The 16,464-nt window shown below is 43.8% G+C and overlaps 1 protein-coding gene and 1 non-coding gene across 4 annotated transcripts in view; both read right to left on the reverse strand.

Annotated features, from left to right (window-relative positions):
• Mgat5 (alpha-1,6-mannosylglycoprotein 6-beta-N-acetylglucosaminyltransferase) overlaps positions 1–16,464 on the reverse strand; it is a 282,882-nt gene that overhangs the window by 105,113 nt on the left and 161,305 nt on the right. For all 3 annotated transcript variants that reach the window (XM_057769775.1, XM_057769776.1, XM_057769777.1), the window contains exon 6: positions 889–960. In XM_057769775.1, coding sequence (XP_057625758.1) covers positions 889–960 — 72 coding nt within the window. The remainder of the gene's footprint in view (positions 1–888; positions 961–16,464) is intronic.
• Positions 12,930–13,038, reverse strand: LOC130875239 (small nucleolar RNA U6-53/MBII-28). The gene has a single exon (XR_009057177.1). It is a non-coding gene; the product is annotated as a small nucleolar RNA U6-53/MBII-28 (small nucleolar RNA).

The raw sequence follows: 16,464 nt of genomic DNA on the forward strand, positions 1-16,464 counted from the left end.
GGTGAGCATTCTACCAACCGAGACACATCTAACCCCCTACTTGACCTTTTCTGGAAAGTGTCTGCTTTGTGCTAGAGAGAAGACTCAGTGGTTAAGGGTGCTGACTGCTCTTGCAGAACAGTGGGGGTTCAGATCCCAGTACCCATGCCGAGAAGCTCACTACCATCTGTAAATCTAGTCCCAGGGGTCTGATGCCCTCGTCTTGCCTCTATGGGCTCCTGCATGTACACTGTGCACAAAATCTCATTCAGGCATATAAATAAAACAGACACACCAAGAAAAACAATAAAAGATAATAAAGACTTTTCGAATGATTTGCTGATCTATGTCTAAAGAAAATGCCCACGCTTTTGAGATAGCATCGAAAGGTCTCTGGAGTCCCTTCCTCTTTCTAATTGCATCTTCAACCCAGCTTACCCAAACCTCTGACCTTGCCTGCCCAGCCTTGTAGTGTGATACCAAAGACGGACTTCCCGTAGAGACATGCCTTTCTCCCCACACCTCACCGAGCACTGCTTGTCCTTCCAAATGCAGCCCATCATCTTCTCTTTGGACTCCCCTGACCTCCACACTTGAGACCGTCTTTCCTCATTAATCTTCCTCAGCAGGCATTAGAGCCTGGTGACAAGCCTGGTCATTATTTACAGCCAGTCCCCTCATTAGATCACCCAACGCCTCCACATCTGACACGGGAGCTCATCCCTCTCTGTGGCCCATCATTTCGGGACCTTCAGAGAACTGTTCAATAAATAAATCTACGCTAACTGGTCTATGATTGGGCCAGCTAGACTTGGGATTTCAGCTGGCACTTCCAAAGGACGCTGCGAGCATCACGTAACATAGGACCCGAACGCCCAAGGGGAGGAGGAGTGCTCCACAGCCATTTACCAATGAGTTATGATCGGCTTCTTCATAGGGATTTTTCACTCTCCAAGGTAAACGGGGACACCAATTTTCAACCTGAAAGAGATAAATCAGAAACTCTGAATACACTGGTTCATCTTTCCGCTCACACAAAGTGCTAAGAACTCTGCCCAGCTCACAACAAACATGGCTGGGGGAGGGGCGGGGCAGGTGGAACTAATTAACCAGATATCAACCAAACTCCTGCGACATCAGTGAGCTGCCCAGATGCAGGTGCCCCTCAGTGGGGCAGCATCCTTCCACCAAGGTCGTAAGAAGTGCTTGACCACATCTTACACCTGTCCCCAATTACAGGGAGTGAGTCCATCAGCTAATCCCCCACATCCAGAAGAGGGGACGAGTGTTCTCTGAACACTTCTACAGGAGAATGGCGGTGTGAAGGAGACACTGGGATACCTCAGCAAATGGGCAGGGGTGGTGTTTGATCTGTTCAGGCACGTCTAAAGGGAACAGATGGCCTTCAGGCCAAAAAATTAAATCTCTGATTTGAGGATCAGGAACGCAAGCCATGGTTTAATGCTAATTAGTCAAGGCTTGTTTTCTGGGTGTTTGCTTGACACTGTCTCAATAAATAACCTAGGACTGGTGGCTCACACCTGTCCTGCCAGTTCCCAAGATGTGGAGGCAGGAGGATCAGACATTCTAGGTCTTCCTTGGCTGGATAATGAGTTCTAGGGCAGCATGAGCTATACAAGAGTCTCAAACTCCAGTTAAACAGGAATGGGTTAGATATCTATGCAGCGATCTCATGAGAGCCCTTCCACAAAATGGCCTGTCCGCACGCCTGCTGTGTCCAACCTTCTGATGCTGAGGTAACTACAAAGCTCACTCTGGAGAAGCTCATTACAGAATTACAACACACACACACACACATCTCATAATGCTTTAAGCAAGCCTTTAATTTTGTGTGAGGTTGCACTCATTCACAGCTATCTTGGGTGTATGTGGCTTTTAGGCTCAGGATGAACACAACTGACATTCATTGGGGCAAGGGAGAAAGAAAAGTGGAAACTTACTGGATTGGTAAAACTTCCCTCAAGAAAATTTACCAAAGAGATTAGAGAAATTAATAATTTTATTATGATTATCATTCAGAACGGACTGGAGAGATTCCAGGAAGGAGCTCAGAAGTTAAGATGAGGATCTGCACTTGCAAAGGACCTAAGTTCAGTTCCCGGCACCCACATGGAGCCGCTCACATTACCTCCATAACTCTCCATTACCTCCTGCCCTCCACCCACACCCCTGCTCCAGGAGATATGAAACCCTCTTCTGGCTTCTAAAGGAACTGAACTCACACACACATATTGCCCCTCCTCATATATGCATAATTAAAATAAAAATTCTAGGAAAGAAAAACCAATATAAATACATTGAGTGATAGTAACATTTAGCCTATTTACCTAAAATAGCAATGACATTTCAGAGATAACATGGTATTCATCTCTTTACTAATAAAGATGGCTCAAGAACTGGCACTGGAAATCAGTGTTATCCAGTCAGGGAGACCTTAAAGATTTTACAAAAGAGCATCCATCGAGGGTCACTGAGACAGGGAACCACAGCCTTGTGGGTAGGCAGAGCAGTCAAACAAGATAATCTATCTTCTTGGTGTGGGTGGGTTTTCAAAGAAACATGTCAGTTTCAGTAAAATCTAGAACTGACTCATAATGCAAGGTGATATTTACTATGACCAAAAATAATTGGTCATATTTGCATAAAGCCGTCTGCTATGGAAAAGATCTGAAAGCAGATGAGCCAAGGGCAGTGAGGCTTACAGGGGGGTAGGGAAAGCGTGATGTTCTCTCTTCTTCCTGTGATGGTTAGGAGTGGTTGCAATCACTCATGAACTCTCCCATGTGGAAAGCCGAACGCTTTCGCTCCTAAGAGAGGATACTAACCTGCCTTGGAGGTCCATGATCTAAATCACTGTGGGCCTTTCAATGGTATGACCATAAAAGTAACAGAACCAGCTCCACACCTCAGGAAAAATGAGCAGAAAAGCAGCTCAGCGAAGCATGATTCCTCAGCTGGTCCCAGAGATGTCATAGGCAACTGTGCTGGCTGTACTTAGGCCAGATCGATTCATGTGGCGTCATTTAAGTCTTAGTAAACGGACTCAGTATAACATTCCAATACAGCATATTAATAATACGAAGGCTCCGGATGGGTCCTGGGCTTGGCTGGGAGACCCTCAACCAGACACACATTAGGCATGGATGTCAGGAATCCTCAGAAATAAATACACAATCAAGTTCATTTTAAAACATATTTATCTTCATCCTCTTGGCTAGATTTCCTTTGTGTGTGTGACATGTTTGTGTTCCCGTGAACACAGAAGATGATGTTGAATGTCTTCCGCCATCACTCTCCGTCTTAATTTTAATTTTGCGCTCTCCTCTCTCTCCTCTCTCTCTCCTCTCTCTCTCCTCTCTCTCTCTCTCTCTCTCTCTCTCTCTCTCTCTCTCTCTCTCTCTCTCTCTCTCTCTCTCTCTCTCTCTCTCTCTCCTCTCCAGTCTGTTCAGCAGACCAGTAAACAGCAAGCTCTAGGGACCCAGCTGTCTCTGCCGGCCCTGCTCTGGGGTTATAGGTGCAGCCCTGTGTCCATCCTGCTTACGTAGCTGCTGGACATCCTAACTCAGGTCCTCACGTGTGAGCAGCCTCTACAGATCCAGCCTCTCCCCAGCGCTGAAGAAATAAAGTCTGTACAGGAACCTGTCAGGATAAAAACATCTCCCCTCGAAGAAGATGAAGGGGAAAGGTGAAGCAAGACTGTGAATAAAGAAAGTCAGCTAAGAGGCGACACCTTCGTGTGACCAGACACTGATAAAGTCCTCCCTTCACATCCCTCCACCCCGTGAGGAGCCTTCCGCGACTTAGTGATGAAAACAGTCATTCCAAGGTGATCTAAAATATGACTTCACTAGAGAACTCTCAAGGCTGTAATTCCTTGTTTGAGCCGATCATTTTCTTAGTTCTTCTTTCTCTAAATCACTAGCTACCCTTTTGCTGCCTCCAAGGACATCTCTGCAAATATGGAAAATAGAGTGGTCCAGCTGAGCTCTTAGGCAGCTGTTTCAGCCATGCATGCCATCGAAAGGATGGGCAAACAGATAAAGACCTTAACCCACAAAGGGAGGGTGGGCTAAGGGTGCTCTTCACAGGGATAGGCTAACTAGTTGATGAAATAATTAAATTATATGTAAGCCAATTACCCTGTGGGGAGAAGAGGAGAAACAAAATCTTTCTCTTTTTCTCTGCGGAACCTCAGAGGATTACCAGAACTGGAGGAGGGCCAGCACCGGTGATAACTCAAGTAATGAAACAAACTGCCTTCCACAGGGCAACATTTTCCTAAATAAAAGCCCCGTGATGAGCATGCGGGGAATATCGCGCTTGCAGCTAACAATTTGACCTCCTGATACGTAACTGCATTTTCTGTCAGATGCGTCCAGTGTCATTTAATGAGCTTGGCCCATTACTATCACAGCCTATCAATAAAGTCGACCCCAGGAGGAGCCCACTGCCTGACTCACAGGAGCTGCCCTGATTCAAACTGTTCCAGAACAGCTACTCTCGGGCTGGCTCACAGTGTCTCTGGGCCCTACCACCGCCTCCAGACCCTTCCATCATGGCTGCCTCGGCTACACTTCCCCAGCTGTGGCCCTTGGCTAAATGCTTGCCTGCAGTGCAGAGGCACCCTGCCCCTCACGTCCCCTCACCTCTCCCCAATCTTAGAGCACACAGCCTTCTCAGAAGCAACAGCTAACTCATCAAGGGCAGCCTGTCGTCCACCACAGGAAACAACGGGAAACTGGATTGGGGAGGCAGCCCAGTGACTAAAATGCTTGACACACAAAGGTGAGGACCTGGGTTTGATCCCCAGCACTCATGCTCGGAATCCTGGTGTGTTGGTATGTGCCTGTAACTCAAGTGCCGGGAAGACACAGACCAGAGAACCATGCCCAGACAGTCCCTCTCAGTGGTTTTCAACCTTCCCAATGCTTTGACTCTTTAGTACAGTTCCTCGTGTTGTGGTAACCCCCAACCATAAAATTATTTTGTTGCTACTTCCTACTTGCAATGTTGCTACTGTTATGAATCATAATGTAAATATTTGACATGCGAGCCCTGTGAAAGAAGCACGTGACACCCTCCCCCCCCCCCCCCCCCCCCGAGGGGTCAGGACCCACAGGTTGAGAACCACTGCTCTAGCGGAATCGGCACGCTCCAGGATCACTGGGAGATGGTCGCAAAAAATAATGCGAGAGCAATGCAAGAAGACATCCAACACAACACACAACAAACACGCACGCCTGCAAAAAGGTACACACACGCAAAATGGAAAACCATCTGAATTCACGGTAGCACACACCCAGCAATCGATAAGGCAGCACTACTCTCTAATCTTGTTCGATTTGCACGCAAAAAGCTTTAGACACAAGCTAATCTTTTTAGCTAGTGCCATGGGCCGCAGAATGAAGATGCCGCAGAGTGAGACACAGAAGACCTGCTGGGCCTGAACTTCCGAACACTAACAGATACCCAGTGGAGAGGGCTCTATACATCACTTTTCTTGAGAGATGAGACATAAAATAAAACAATTTTGACATTCCTCCTGGCGATTTAGCCTTCTTTGAACTAAATAGGTTTTGCAGCTTTGTCAGGAGGCTGGGAAATCAAAGCAGTTCCTACAAGTCCTAACTGGGTCATGCCGCTTTCCAAGGTCCACGTATGGAGGAGTCATTGTATGTAAGGAAAAAGAAACTGCTGGCAGAAAGACACACAGCTCAAGGGGAGGAGGGGTGTTAAAAGAGGAAGCAAGGAGCCTGCTGTCAACACTAACAGTAGATACCAGGGGGGTACAAACTCAGGCTTTCAGGACTGGTCTCTGTGTGCCAATGCTCTTCTCTTTGGAAAGAGCCTCAGTTTGGGTATCTTTTCCTGTTAATGGAGAGTGTTTTGTTCCAGTGGATTACTGACACACAGGACCCCATGCCACCTTTTCCAGGAGATAAACACGATCAAAACCAACTACCAGGTACAGGAGCCCACACTCCCGCACTCTGGGGGCGGTGGCAGCTTGATCTCTTGAGTTCTGGACCAGTTTGGTCAACATAGTGTGTTCTAGGCCAGTCAAAGCCTCACAATGTGACCTTGTTCCAAAAATCAAAATAAAACAACTAACAAATCCCCCCCCCCAACCCAAACTGAATGTCTAAGAAGAGACTCTTTGTCTCTGTGTGTTTGGGGCTTGGGGTCTTTCATTTTTTTCCCTTTTGTTAACCTGCATATTATAATGGTTGGGTGTATGTGTGTGGTGTGTTTACATGTGTTTTATAGATAGGCCACACATCCATTTATATCATCCTTCCTTGTCACAGCATTCAGAGTGCCAGGCATTCCACATAGAAGACCCAGTCCTACATCTACAGTGTGTTTTGTTCTGATAGACTTTACTTTTTAAAATGTAATACATTTTTACTTTTTAAAATGTAATACATTTTTATTTTTTGAAATTAAAATACAATTATATCATTTATCCCCTGCCACCAAGTGTTTCCCACCTTGGTGGACTGTACCCTTGAACTGTGGGTGAGCCCAAACACACCTTAGCTTGCTTTGGTAAGGTAGTTTGTCACAGCAGAGAAAAGTAACTGATCCACACGGAAGTAAAAAACAATGGTAACTAATAAAGGGTAGACAATATAATAATATAGTACAATAGAGGTTATTTGGTGAATTGTTTGCTGCTAGAAACTTCCACTGAGCCGGGAGGTGGTGGCACACATCTTTAATCGCAACACTTGAGAGGCAGAGGCAGGAGGATGTCTGTGAATTTGAGGTCAGCCTGGTCTACAGAGTTAGTTCCAGAACAGGATCCAAAGGTACACAGAGAAACCTTGTCTCAAAAAATTTTACAAAAACAATAAAATAAAATAAAAACAAAGAAACAAAGAAAGAAAGAAAGAAAGAAAGAAAGAAAGAAAGAAAGAAAGAAAGAAAGAAAGAAAGAAAGAAAGAAGTTTACGCTGAACATAAGCAGGCCTCTGCCAACAGATTGAGGGTTAACTGAAGCAACATTGCAGAAGGAACTGTGGTGAGGATGTGGTCTAGAGAGCCATGATTGTTTCTACCGGGGCAGGCAGGAACACTCCAGACACAGAATGTGAACGCAGCTGGCTGTGTAGGAGCGAGCCAGGGGCTGGAGGGATTCTTCAGAGCCCTGCTCATGATAGGACACGGAGAAGTCGCAGGAAGGCTTCCATATGCCTCAGAACCAACAGAGTCTAAGGAGCTAGTGACACAGAAGTTTTAGCTGGTTTGTTTTTCAAGACAGGGTTTCCCTAGCTGTCCCGAAACTCACACTGTAGACCAGGCTGGCCTTGAACTCAGAGATCCACCTGGGTCTGCCTCTGGAGTGCTGGGATTAAAGGAGTGTGCCACCCACCCACCCCCAGCATGACAGAGTTTTAAAACCCATCTCAGGTTTAAATTTAAATTTAAATTGCCATTAGCTAAGAAGAGTCGCTTTTCATCACACAGGAGAGACAGCAAATGAATTCCTCTGCAGATGAGCATACAAGTAAAACAGACACAAGCCCTCCTAAGAATTGGCTTCATCCAGCCTGAGTCCATGTCTACAGTCAGTGCTATTCAAAGTTGGGAGGCAGTCAGATCCTGGAGACCAGGGACACCTGCTGTGGGATATTTGTACCCCGTGTGAAATGTATTGCTGTGCTTGGTGTAATAAAATTCTGAACAGCCAATAGCTGGGCAAGAGGAGAGATAGGATTTCCTGGGAGAGAAAGGAAAAGGAGGAACCAAGGCTCAAGAGACCCAGGAAACACAAAGAGGAAACAGGAGGAGCAAGATGGAAGAGGTAACACCATGTGATAGAACGTAAATTAATATAAATGGGTTAATTTAAGTGATAAGAGCTAATTAGGAATAAGCCTAAATTATAGGCTGAGCTTTCATAATTAATAAGAAGTCTCTATGTCATTATTTGGGAGCTGGCTGGTGGGACAGAAAAAACTCCATACAGACACTACTGGTCTTTGCTGTTTAGCACATAACTTTGGCTTGATATCACCTCAAATGATCATGAGAATATTTCTATTATAACTGGCTCATTCATTCTACTATCTTGTTGTTGTTGTTTTGAGACAAGGTTTCTCTGTAGCTTTGGTGCCTATCCTGGAACTTTTTTTTTTTTTTTGAATTTCTGTTTCATCTGAACTTAGCTATCACTACAATTGTTCAGAACATAATATGAATTTATTTCTTACTTTCCTTGATACTTTGTGTTGATTTACAGGAAGGAGATGTAGAGAATTCTATGTATCCTTTTACAAAATAGAAATTAAGGAGAAAGGAAAAGATCTGAAATAGCATTGTTGAGTTAGTAGCTAAAAAAAAGAGGTGATTGAATTTTGTTGCTCATATAAGGGTCAATATTAGAATTATTTAGAGAGGTACAAACCAGATTGATTGTCAAATTATACCCACCTATATGGGTTGACCAATCTTTAGGCTCAAAAGGTAGATTAATGAGCTAGGGTATTTCTAGTAGAAAAAATATATATACACACACGTGTGTGTGTATGTGTATACATATATATGTATGTATGTCTATGTATGTATATATGTGTGTATGTATATATGGGGAAAGAACTGTCAAGAGTTGCTAAGGTAATGGACTACAAAGAATATGCCGAACAGGAAGGGAAACAGAATCAGTGAGTGGCGGGACAGAATTCTTGATGTCTCAGAAAAGCAACTGCAGAATCAGCAATAGAATGAGGAAGCAGGAGTAAGAAAACCCCTTAGAGAAGCGCTCAATGGAAACAGCTTTTTTTTTTTTTTTTTTTTTTTTTTCCTCAGAAGGAAGACCAACTACAGCCCACATATCTCTTTGAGGCAGCTTAAAAGTTGAGTGGCAGAGCTAGCAGCTACCTAGGCCATAGCAGGCCTGAGAAAACAAGCTCCATGGGAGTGGGAGTAGATCCAGACCAGGGACATTTGTGGAGGCAGAACTGAGCCAGCGACCTGGGCCAGAGCAGACCAGAGACAGCGAACTCCACAGGAGTAGATATAGGGGAGAAACCGCTGAGTGAGTGGGCAAGAGCCAGAGACCGCTGCGGGTCCAGGTATGATTCTGGGACCTTCGAGGGAATAGACCTGAACCTGGACCTCTGAGGAACTAGGCCTAAGCCAGGACATCTGTGGGTCTGGGCATGAATCTGGGACTCCGAGAGAGTAGGCAGAAACCAGAGACCTCTGTGGGTCCAGGCATGAGTCTGGGATCTCTGAGGAAGTAGGCCTGAGCCAGAGACCTTTGCAGGACCAACTCCAAGCCAGGGACCTCTGCAGGAGTGGATCCAGACCAGGGACAATTACAGAAACAGGTTTGAGTCAACAACCTTGGCCAGAGCAAGCCTAAGACAGCAAACTCCATAGGAGCAGAGCAAAGCCTGGGAATGCTGAGCAATCTCCAGGATCACAGAGTGATTAGTGGGGTAAACTAGAACCCTGGCACTAACTGTACCACAAAAAACAACCATCTGAGCCTTGGATCCACTGGCACCTAGAAGATCAATCACCAGAATCACAGACAGCCCCAACTACACCAATTAGAGGAAAGATGAGTAGATAAGGTAAGAACACACACAACACCACAAAGAGCAACACAGCACCAGTAAAATCTAGAGGCCCTACAACATCAAGACTTGAACAACCAAATATAGATGAATCAGAAGAAAATGACTTAAAAAGTAACTTCAGGAGAATGTTTAAAACTCTTAAAGAAAAAATGAGAAATCCCCTCAAAGAAATGGAGGAAAAGACAAACAAAAAATTGGAAGGCATCAGCAAGTCCCTTAAAGAAAACCAAGAAAAAGCAATCAAACATAGGAAATAAACTATTCAAGACTTGAAAACTGAAATAGAGACAATAAAGAAAAAAAGCTGAGGTAATTATAGGAACAGAAATCATGAGAAAACAATCAGGAACCATGAACGCAAGCAAAACAGCAGAATACAAGAGATGGAAGAGATAATTGCTGAAGATACAATAGAGGAAATAGACTCATCCGTCAAAGAAAACATTAATTCTAACAAAAACTTAATACAAAATATCCAGGAAATATGGGATATCATAAAAAGACCAAACCTACGAGAATAGGTATAGAAGAAAAGAAGAAGTTGTTCAACTCAAAAGCACAGAAAATATATTTAACAAATAATAGAAGAAAACTTTCCCACCTAAAGAAAGATATTCCTATGAAGATACAAGAAGCTTACAGAACCAAATAGACAGGATAAAAAAAAAGTTCCCTAGCCACATAATAATCAAAACACTATACATACAGAATGAAGAAAAAATTTTAAGAGCTGCAAAGGAAAAAGGCCAAGTAACACATAAAGGCAGCCCTATCAGAATTACACCTGACTTCTCATTGGAGACAATGAAAGCCAGAAGGTTGTGGTCAAGCATAATGCAGACATTAAGAGACCAGCGATGCCAGCCCAGACTACTATAGCCAGAAAAACTTTCAATCACCATAGAAGTACAAAACAAGATATTCCATGACAAAACAAGATTTAACCAATGCCTAGCTACAAACCCAGCCCTACACTAAGAACTACAAAGAAAACTCCAACCCAAGGAAATTGGCTACATCAACAAAAAAACAGACAATTGATGATCTCATAGCAGCAAATCCCAAAGAAAGGAAAAACACACAAATTAACATCACCAAAAATGAAAACTAAATTAACAGGAGATAGCAATCATTGGTCATTAATATCCCTTAATATAAATGGACTCAACTCACCTATAAAAAGACACAGGCTAACAGAATGGATACAAAAACAGAATCCATCCTTCTGCTGCATAAAAGAAATACACCTCAACCTCAAAGACAGACATTGCCTCAGAGTAAAGGGATGGGAAAAAAATTTCCAATGAAATGGACCTAAGAAGCAAGCTGCTGTAGCTATCCTAATATCTAACAAAATAGACTTTAAACTAAAATCAATCAAAAGAGACAAAGAAGGACATTCCATATTAGTCACAGGAAAAATCCATCAAGAGGAAATTTCAATATTGACTATCTATGCCCCAAATACAAGGGCACCCTCATATGTCAAAGAAACACTTCTAAAGCTTAAATCATACATTAAACCACACACACTAATAGTGGGAGACTTCAACACTCTACTCTCACCATGGGACAGGTCAGTTAGACAAAAAATTAACAGAGAAATAAGGGAACTAACAGATGTTATGACTCAAATGGACTTAGCAGACATCTATAGAACACTCCATCCAAACATAAAAGAATATACTTTCTTCTCAGCACCTCATGGAACCTTCTCAAAAATTGACCACATACTTGGTAACCAAAAAAACTTCAACAAATACAAAAAAAAAAGATGAAATAACCCCATGTATCTTATCAGATTACCATGACTCACAGAGAATACAACAGCAATACTAATTCCAGAAAACCCACAAACACATGGAAATTAAACATTGCTCACCGGACTCATCAATGGGTTAAGGAAGAAATAAAGGGAGAAATTAAAGACTTCCTAAAATTTGATGAAAATGACCATCCAACATACCCAAATTTATGGGACACAATGAAAGCAGTGCTAAGACGAAAGTTCATAGCACGTAAGGCCTACATTAAAAAGCTGAAAAAACCCAACACCAGTGAATTAACAGAACATTTGAAAACTTTAGAACAAAAAGAAACAAACTCAGTGATAAAATGGCACACGTCCAGAAAATAATGGGTGTGGGTCAAATATATCACATTTACTCAACCCATGACTTCTTAATGATCACAATCAAAAGACATAAAGCATGAAAGCAAGCCACAAAAGGTCTTTTTTAATATAAAAAGTACAAGATACCTATGGAAGTCAACTTGGAAGGAAAGGTTTTCTGGGGCCAGTGAGGATGTTTTAGTAGTAATTGGTGCTTGGCATTCAATTCCTAGGTCCCTTGAGTTGAAAGCAGAGAACTGACCCCTGAGGCTGACCCCTGACCACACATGTATGCCATGTTATACCCATGCTCCCACATATAATTAAATAATAAATAAATGCAATAAAATATTTACAGGCTTTCTATAGGAACACTTTGGGTGACTGGATAGGAAATGAAAGCAATGTCACCTCAATGGACACGAAACCTCAATGGACATTCCCTGTGGATTACAGAAACAAAGAGGAGGAGGGTATTACTGCTCCTAGGTATGTTGAAGAGGGTTTATTGTAGAAATGAAAAAGAGTATTGCCAGAGGCAAAGGCATCTTGGAGAGTCCAGAGTGGACATGACCAACGCCCTGTGCAGAGAGAGGGGAAAGTCAGGAGACCAAGAGGCCAAGAGGCCAAAAAGGCAAAAGGGCAAAAAAGGTAAAAGGACCAGAGTAGCCGAAATGGCTGGGTTACAAAGGGAAGAGCAGCTGGGGGGAGGAGAAGTCCAGACTGTTTAGGGAAAGGGGGCAGAGTATGCCCACCAGGAGGATTCTGCCAATAGTTAGGGACTGAGGGATGCAGGGAGAGCCTGTCAGCCAGCGTTAGTGATACTTCAGACATTTGTCCTGGCTTTCAGACCTAACATCAGTGAATGAAGAAGCACACCTAGGCACAGGGGTACAGTCCCAGCATGCCTGAGGCCCCAGCTCATGGAGGAAGAGAAAGGAAGACGTTGGGAAGAGAAAAAGCAGTCTGAAGGAAAGAGGGGAGGGAAGGAGGAATCAGGGAATCCACCACCTAGTGTAGAAGCCTCCTAGAAAAAGTGTGAAACACCATCCGTGATGCTACAGAGACCCACAGCCTTACCCTGATCAGACTTGGGACAAACAACCAACAGGAAACACAACAGAGGACCAGGATACAATGTCACAGGGAGAATCACCCAAAGCCAGCCAGCGCAGGGCACACTGATAGTAAACCGAGCTAGCAGTTTTTGGTTTTGTTTCCATACCGTCCCTCAGGTCTCCACGTGAGAAGTCTTGTTGAACTCACTGGCACCCAAACCAGGTCGGAACAGCCTGGCTGGTGACTCAGTATTAGCATGGCAACTCATCATCGGGACAGAGGAATTGCAAGGGGAGCTGGGGCTCAGTTAGGGTGCTTGCCTAGGATTCACGAAGCCTTCGGTTCTACTGCAGCACCATAGAAATGGATATGGTACGATACATTTGAAATCCCAGCACTTAGAAAGTTCCAGGCTATCCTCAATTATATGAAGAAATTGAAATTGAAGCTAGCCTGGCCATATAAGATCCTTCTAAAAAAAAAAATAATATAAACAAAACAAAAGTACAACAAAGAACAACAAAAAACAAAACAAATAAACAAATCTATCAAATGTATTTTGAACACATACCAGAAACTATGAGACAACACTGAAAGTATATAAAATTCATTTGGAAGATGGCTCAGTGGGTAAAGAACAAGTGTGAAGGTTTGATATCTATAATCCCAGACTTCCATGGCAAGATGGGAGACAGAGACCAGAAAATTTGCAGTCTGAGGACCAATGAACTTTGCTCTATACAGCAGAAAGGGAAGAGACTCTGTATCAGGTTCGAAGGGCAGGACAGACACCTGAAGCTGTCCTTTGGCCACCATACATACTCTGTAGGACATTCACACACACACACACACACACACACAAGTACACACATACACGTGCACATAGACAAACACATGTGCACGCACATTCCCTAGTCCCTGTACATGTATACACAGATTAAACACAGATGTGTATGAAGAACAGAGAGGGGTTGACTATACTGGAGCCCCACAACCACGTGTGTTCCAGAGAGAGAGCATAGATGCAATAGTGTGGGGTTTGGCAACTCTTATTCTTTCCCCAAGTTTTGCAAGGTGGAGACCAGAAGAAGTTCATTACAAATGCCATAGCATCTGAGACAACCAAGAAATGTCCTTAAGACTAATTCTGGGAGGGAAGTGGCGGCAAAGGAGCAGAGACAGCAGCCAGCTAAATACAGCTCTTCCAAGTTGGGGTGGTTTGAAAAATCCTTTTTGCAAAGGGCATCTTAACACTCAGGCAGCGAGAGCAATGAATACATGCAGATGAAGAGATAGAGATAAAGTCTGGGTGCAGAAAATGGGAAGAACTCAACCATAAATCTCAGCCAACTGCCTCGGCTGCCAGGAAATCTTATCTTGTGGAGAGAGAATTTCCGACTTCACGCAGCTGAACATGTTCAAGACACATTTTGGTCTACTCGGGCAACAGCCTCGAGGTATCTCGAAAGCACATCCTGACCCATACCCACGTGTCTGCTCTGCTCTTGTGCTGTTTTCCTCCTGCAGCCTGAACAGTCAATGCTCCAAGGCTGCCCACTTTGACAGATTAGTCTCTGTAACACCATTTCCAAGTTATCTTTCGCAGCCCACACAGGCTATAAATCCAGATCATTGTGCTGGTTATTAGGATTTCATTTCATGCTTGCATTCACAGGCATTTAAGCTTCCAACCTTTCCTGTTGGGCATTAATCTTGGCAGTAATCAAGGGATTAAGTACGCTGAATTTAAACTCAAGGTTAATAGCACGCTCAACCAATATTGGTTTTACATATTGCCAAGGGAAAACAGAAAGGCAGACACCTTTATGTCCATTGTTCATGAAGAGAAGGAACAGATTGATGGGTAAGGCATGAAATTGCTTCTTTTGTTCCATTAGGAATCTCTCTCTCTCTCTCTCTCTCTCTCTCTCTCTCTCTCTCTCTCTCTCTCTCTCTCTCTCCCTTCCTTCTTTCCTCCCTCCCTCTCCTTCCCACCTCCTCCCCACACCTGTCCAAACTGGCATTTGGAGTAGTAGTTTGTAAACATCTTAAGATCCAGCAATAAATCACTGGGCAATTCAATTATCTCAAACTAAATATACTTGCAATAGCTACAGAAATGCTTCAAAAATTAGTATTGACAAAAGGCTGAGACAGCTTGGCTGGTAGAATGCTTATCACTCAAGCATGAGGCCCTGACTTCTGTTCCCCAGAACCCATGTTAAAAAGCTGAGCACGCTGGTGTGCATTTGCAATCCCAGTGCTGGGGAGACGGAAAGGCAGGCTGCACTGGCTGGGCAGCCTAGACGGCTTGGTGAATTCCAGGCCAGTGAGGGATTACATCTCAGGAAAACAAGGGGTATGGGTATGTTTGGAGGGCTCAGTGAATAAAAGGCTTATATGATCAGTTCAAACCTCCTGGCCTCATAAAAGCCAGGCAGGCACAGCAGTCACCTGCAATCTCAATACTTGGGAGGCAGAGACAGGAGATCTTCAGGGCAAACAAGATGGGCAGGCTAGCTGGAATCAACAGCTTCAGGGTTTAGTGACAGATCCTTCCTCAATAAAACAGAGAGATTGAAGAGGATACCTGACATCAACTTCGGGTCTCCACATACAAATGCATACATGTGTGCTAATATACATGTGACTATACGTACAAATGGAGAAATCAAAAGCAAGCAAGCAACCACAAAGTGCACAGTACCTGAAGAACTACATCCTACATTGACTTCTGCCTCTGCATGCATACTTGCACGTACACACACACACACACACACAGAGAGAGAGAGAGAGAGAGAGAGAGAGAGAGAGAGAGAGAGAGAGAAACCCTAGAACCAATGAGTCAAGAGATCTAGAAAAATGAGTTGCTTTCTGGATTTGGAACAATGATATAAGAAGAAAAAGCTGTGTAGGTGTCAAATACATGAACATCATCCATCAATGTACCGTTGATGGGGGCGAAGAAACTTGTTCCAAGTTTTATAAAAGCCACTAGCAACAAAAAGTGCAGATGGGTGAACTGAATTAATACACCCCAAATAAGGACAATTGCAGTAATTACTGTATATGATCTTGTCTCTATAATGGGGAGAGTTACACAGCTCAAAGAAACTGGTCTACAAAGTGACCTGCCTGATGTTGAACTCCACGGCTGCATAATGAGCTGCCTCATTCACAGAGTCTTAGCAGAGTGAGGGACACCTGGCCTTCATCAGCTATGACCTCACGGAAGCCTGGTGCGATTCCATCTGCTTGGACGGTAGGCATCAAAATTATGGAGTGTTGGGAAATAAGCAATCAGCTAATTAGGGATGTATGCCCAACATGAGCGGATTTCAGCATAGAAAGAACAGAACCAGTGGCTAGTGGCTACTTGGCTGAGTTCTCATTCCTTCACAATGAGGGACTGCAAGGAGCAATGTGTGTGGAATTCTGAAGCCAGGAGACCCCACCTAACTCGTGCAGTGCAGCCTAACTGACTATGGCCTGGCTGTCTATCTCCTTTGGCTGTGGCCAGCAGTTTCAATGTGGCTGGACATCTATAACATCCACATTAAGTTATGTTTTAGTCTTCTTATAACTGTCTGGGAGGGGACAAAAGAGCCTACAAAGACAAACTTATGTGTGACTCTCCACTCCCTGATACAGAGACAATGGATCCCAAGAAGCTGCAATTTCCCTCAGTGAGTCTCAAGCTAG

The sequence above is a fragment of the Chionomys nivalis genome, chromosome 5, assembly GCF_950005125.1.
Source record: "Chionomys nivalis chromosome 5, mChiNiv1.1, whole genome shotgun sequence".
In the NCBI taxonomy this organism is placed as follows: domain Eukaryota; kingdom Metazoa; phylum Chordata; class Mammalia; order Rodentia; family Cricetidae; genus Chionomys; species Chionomys nivalis.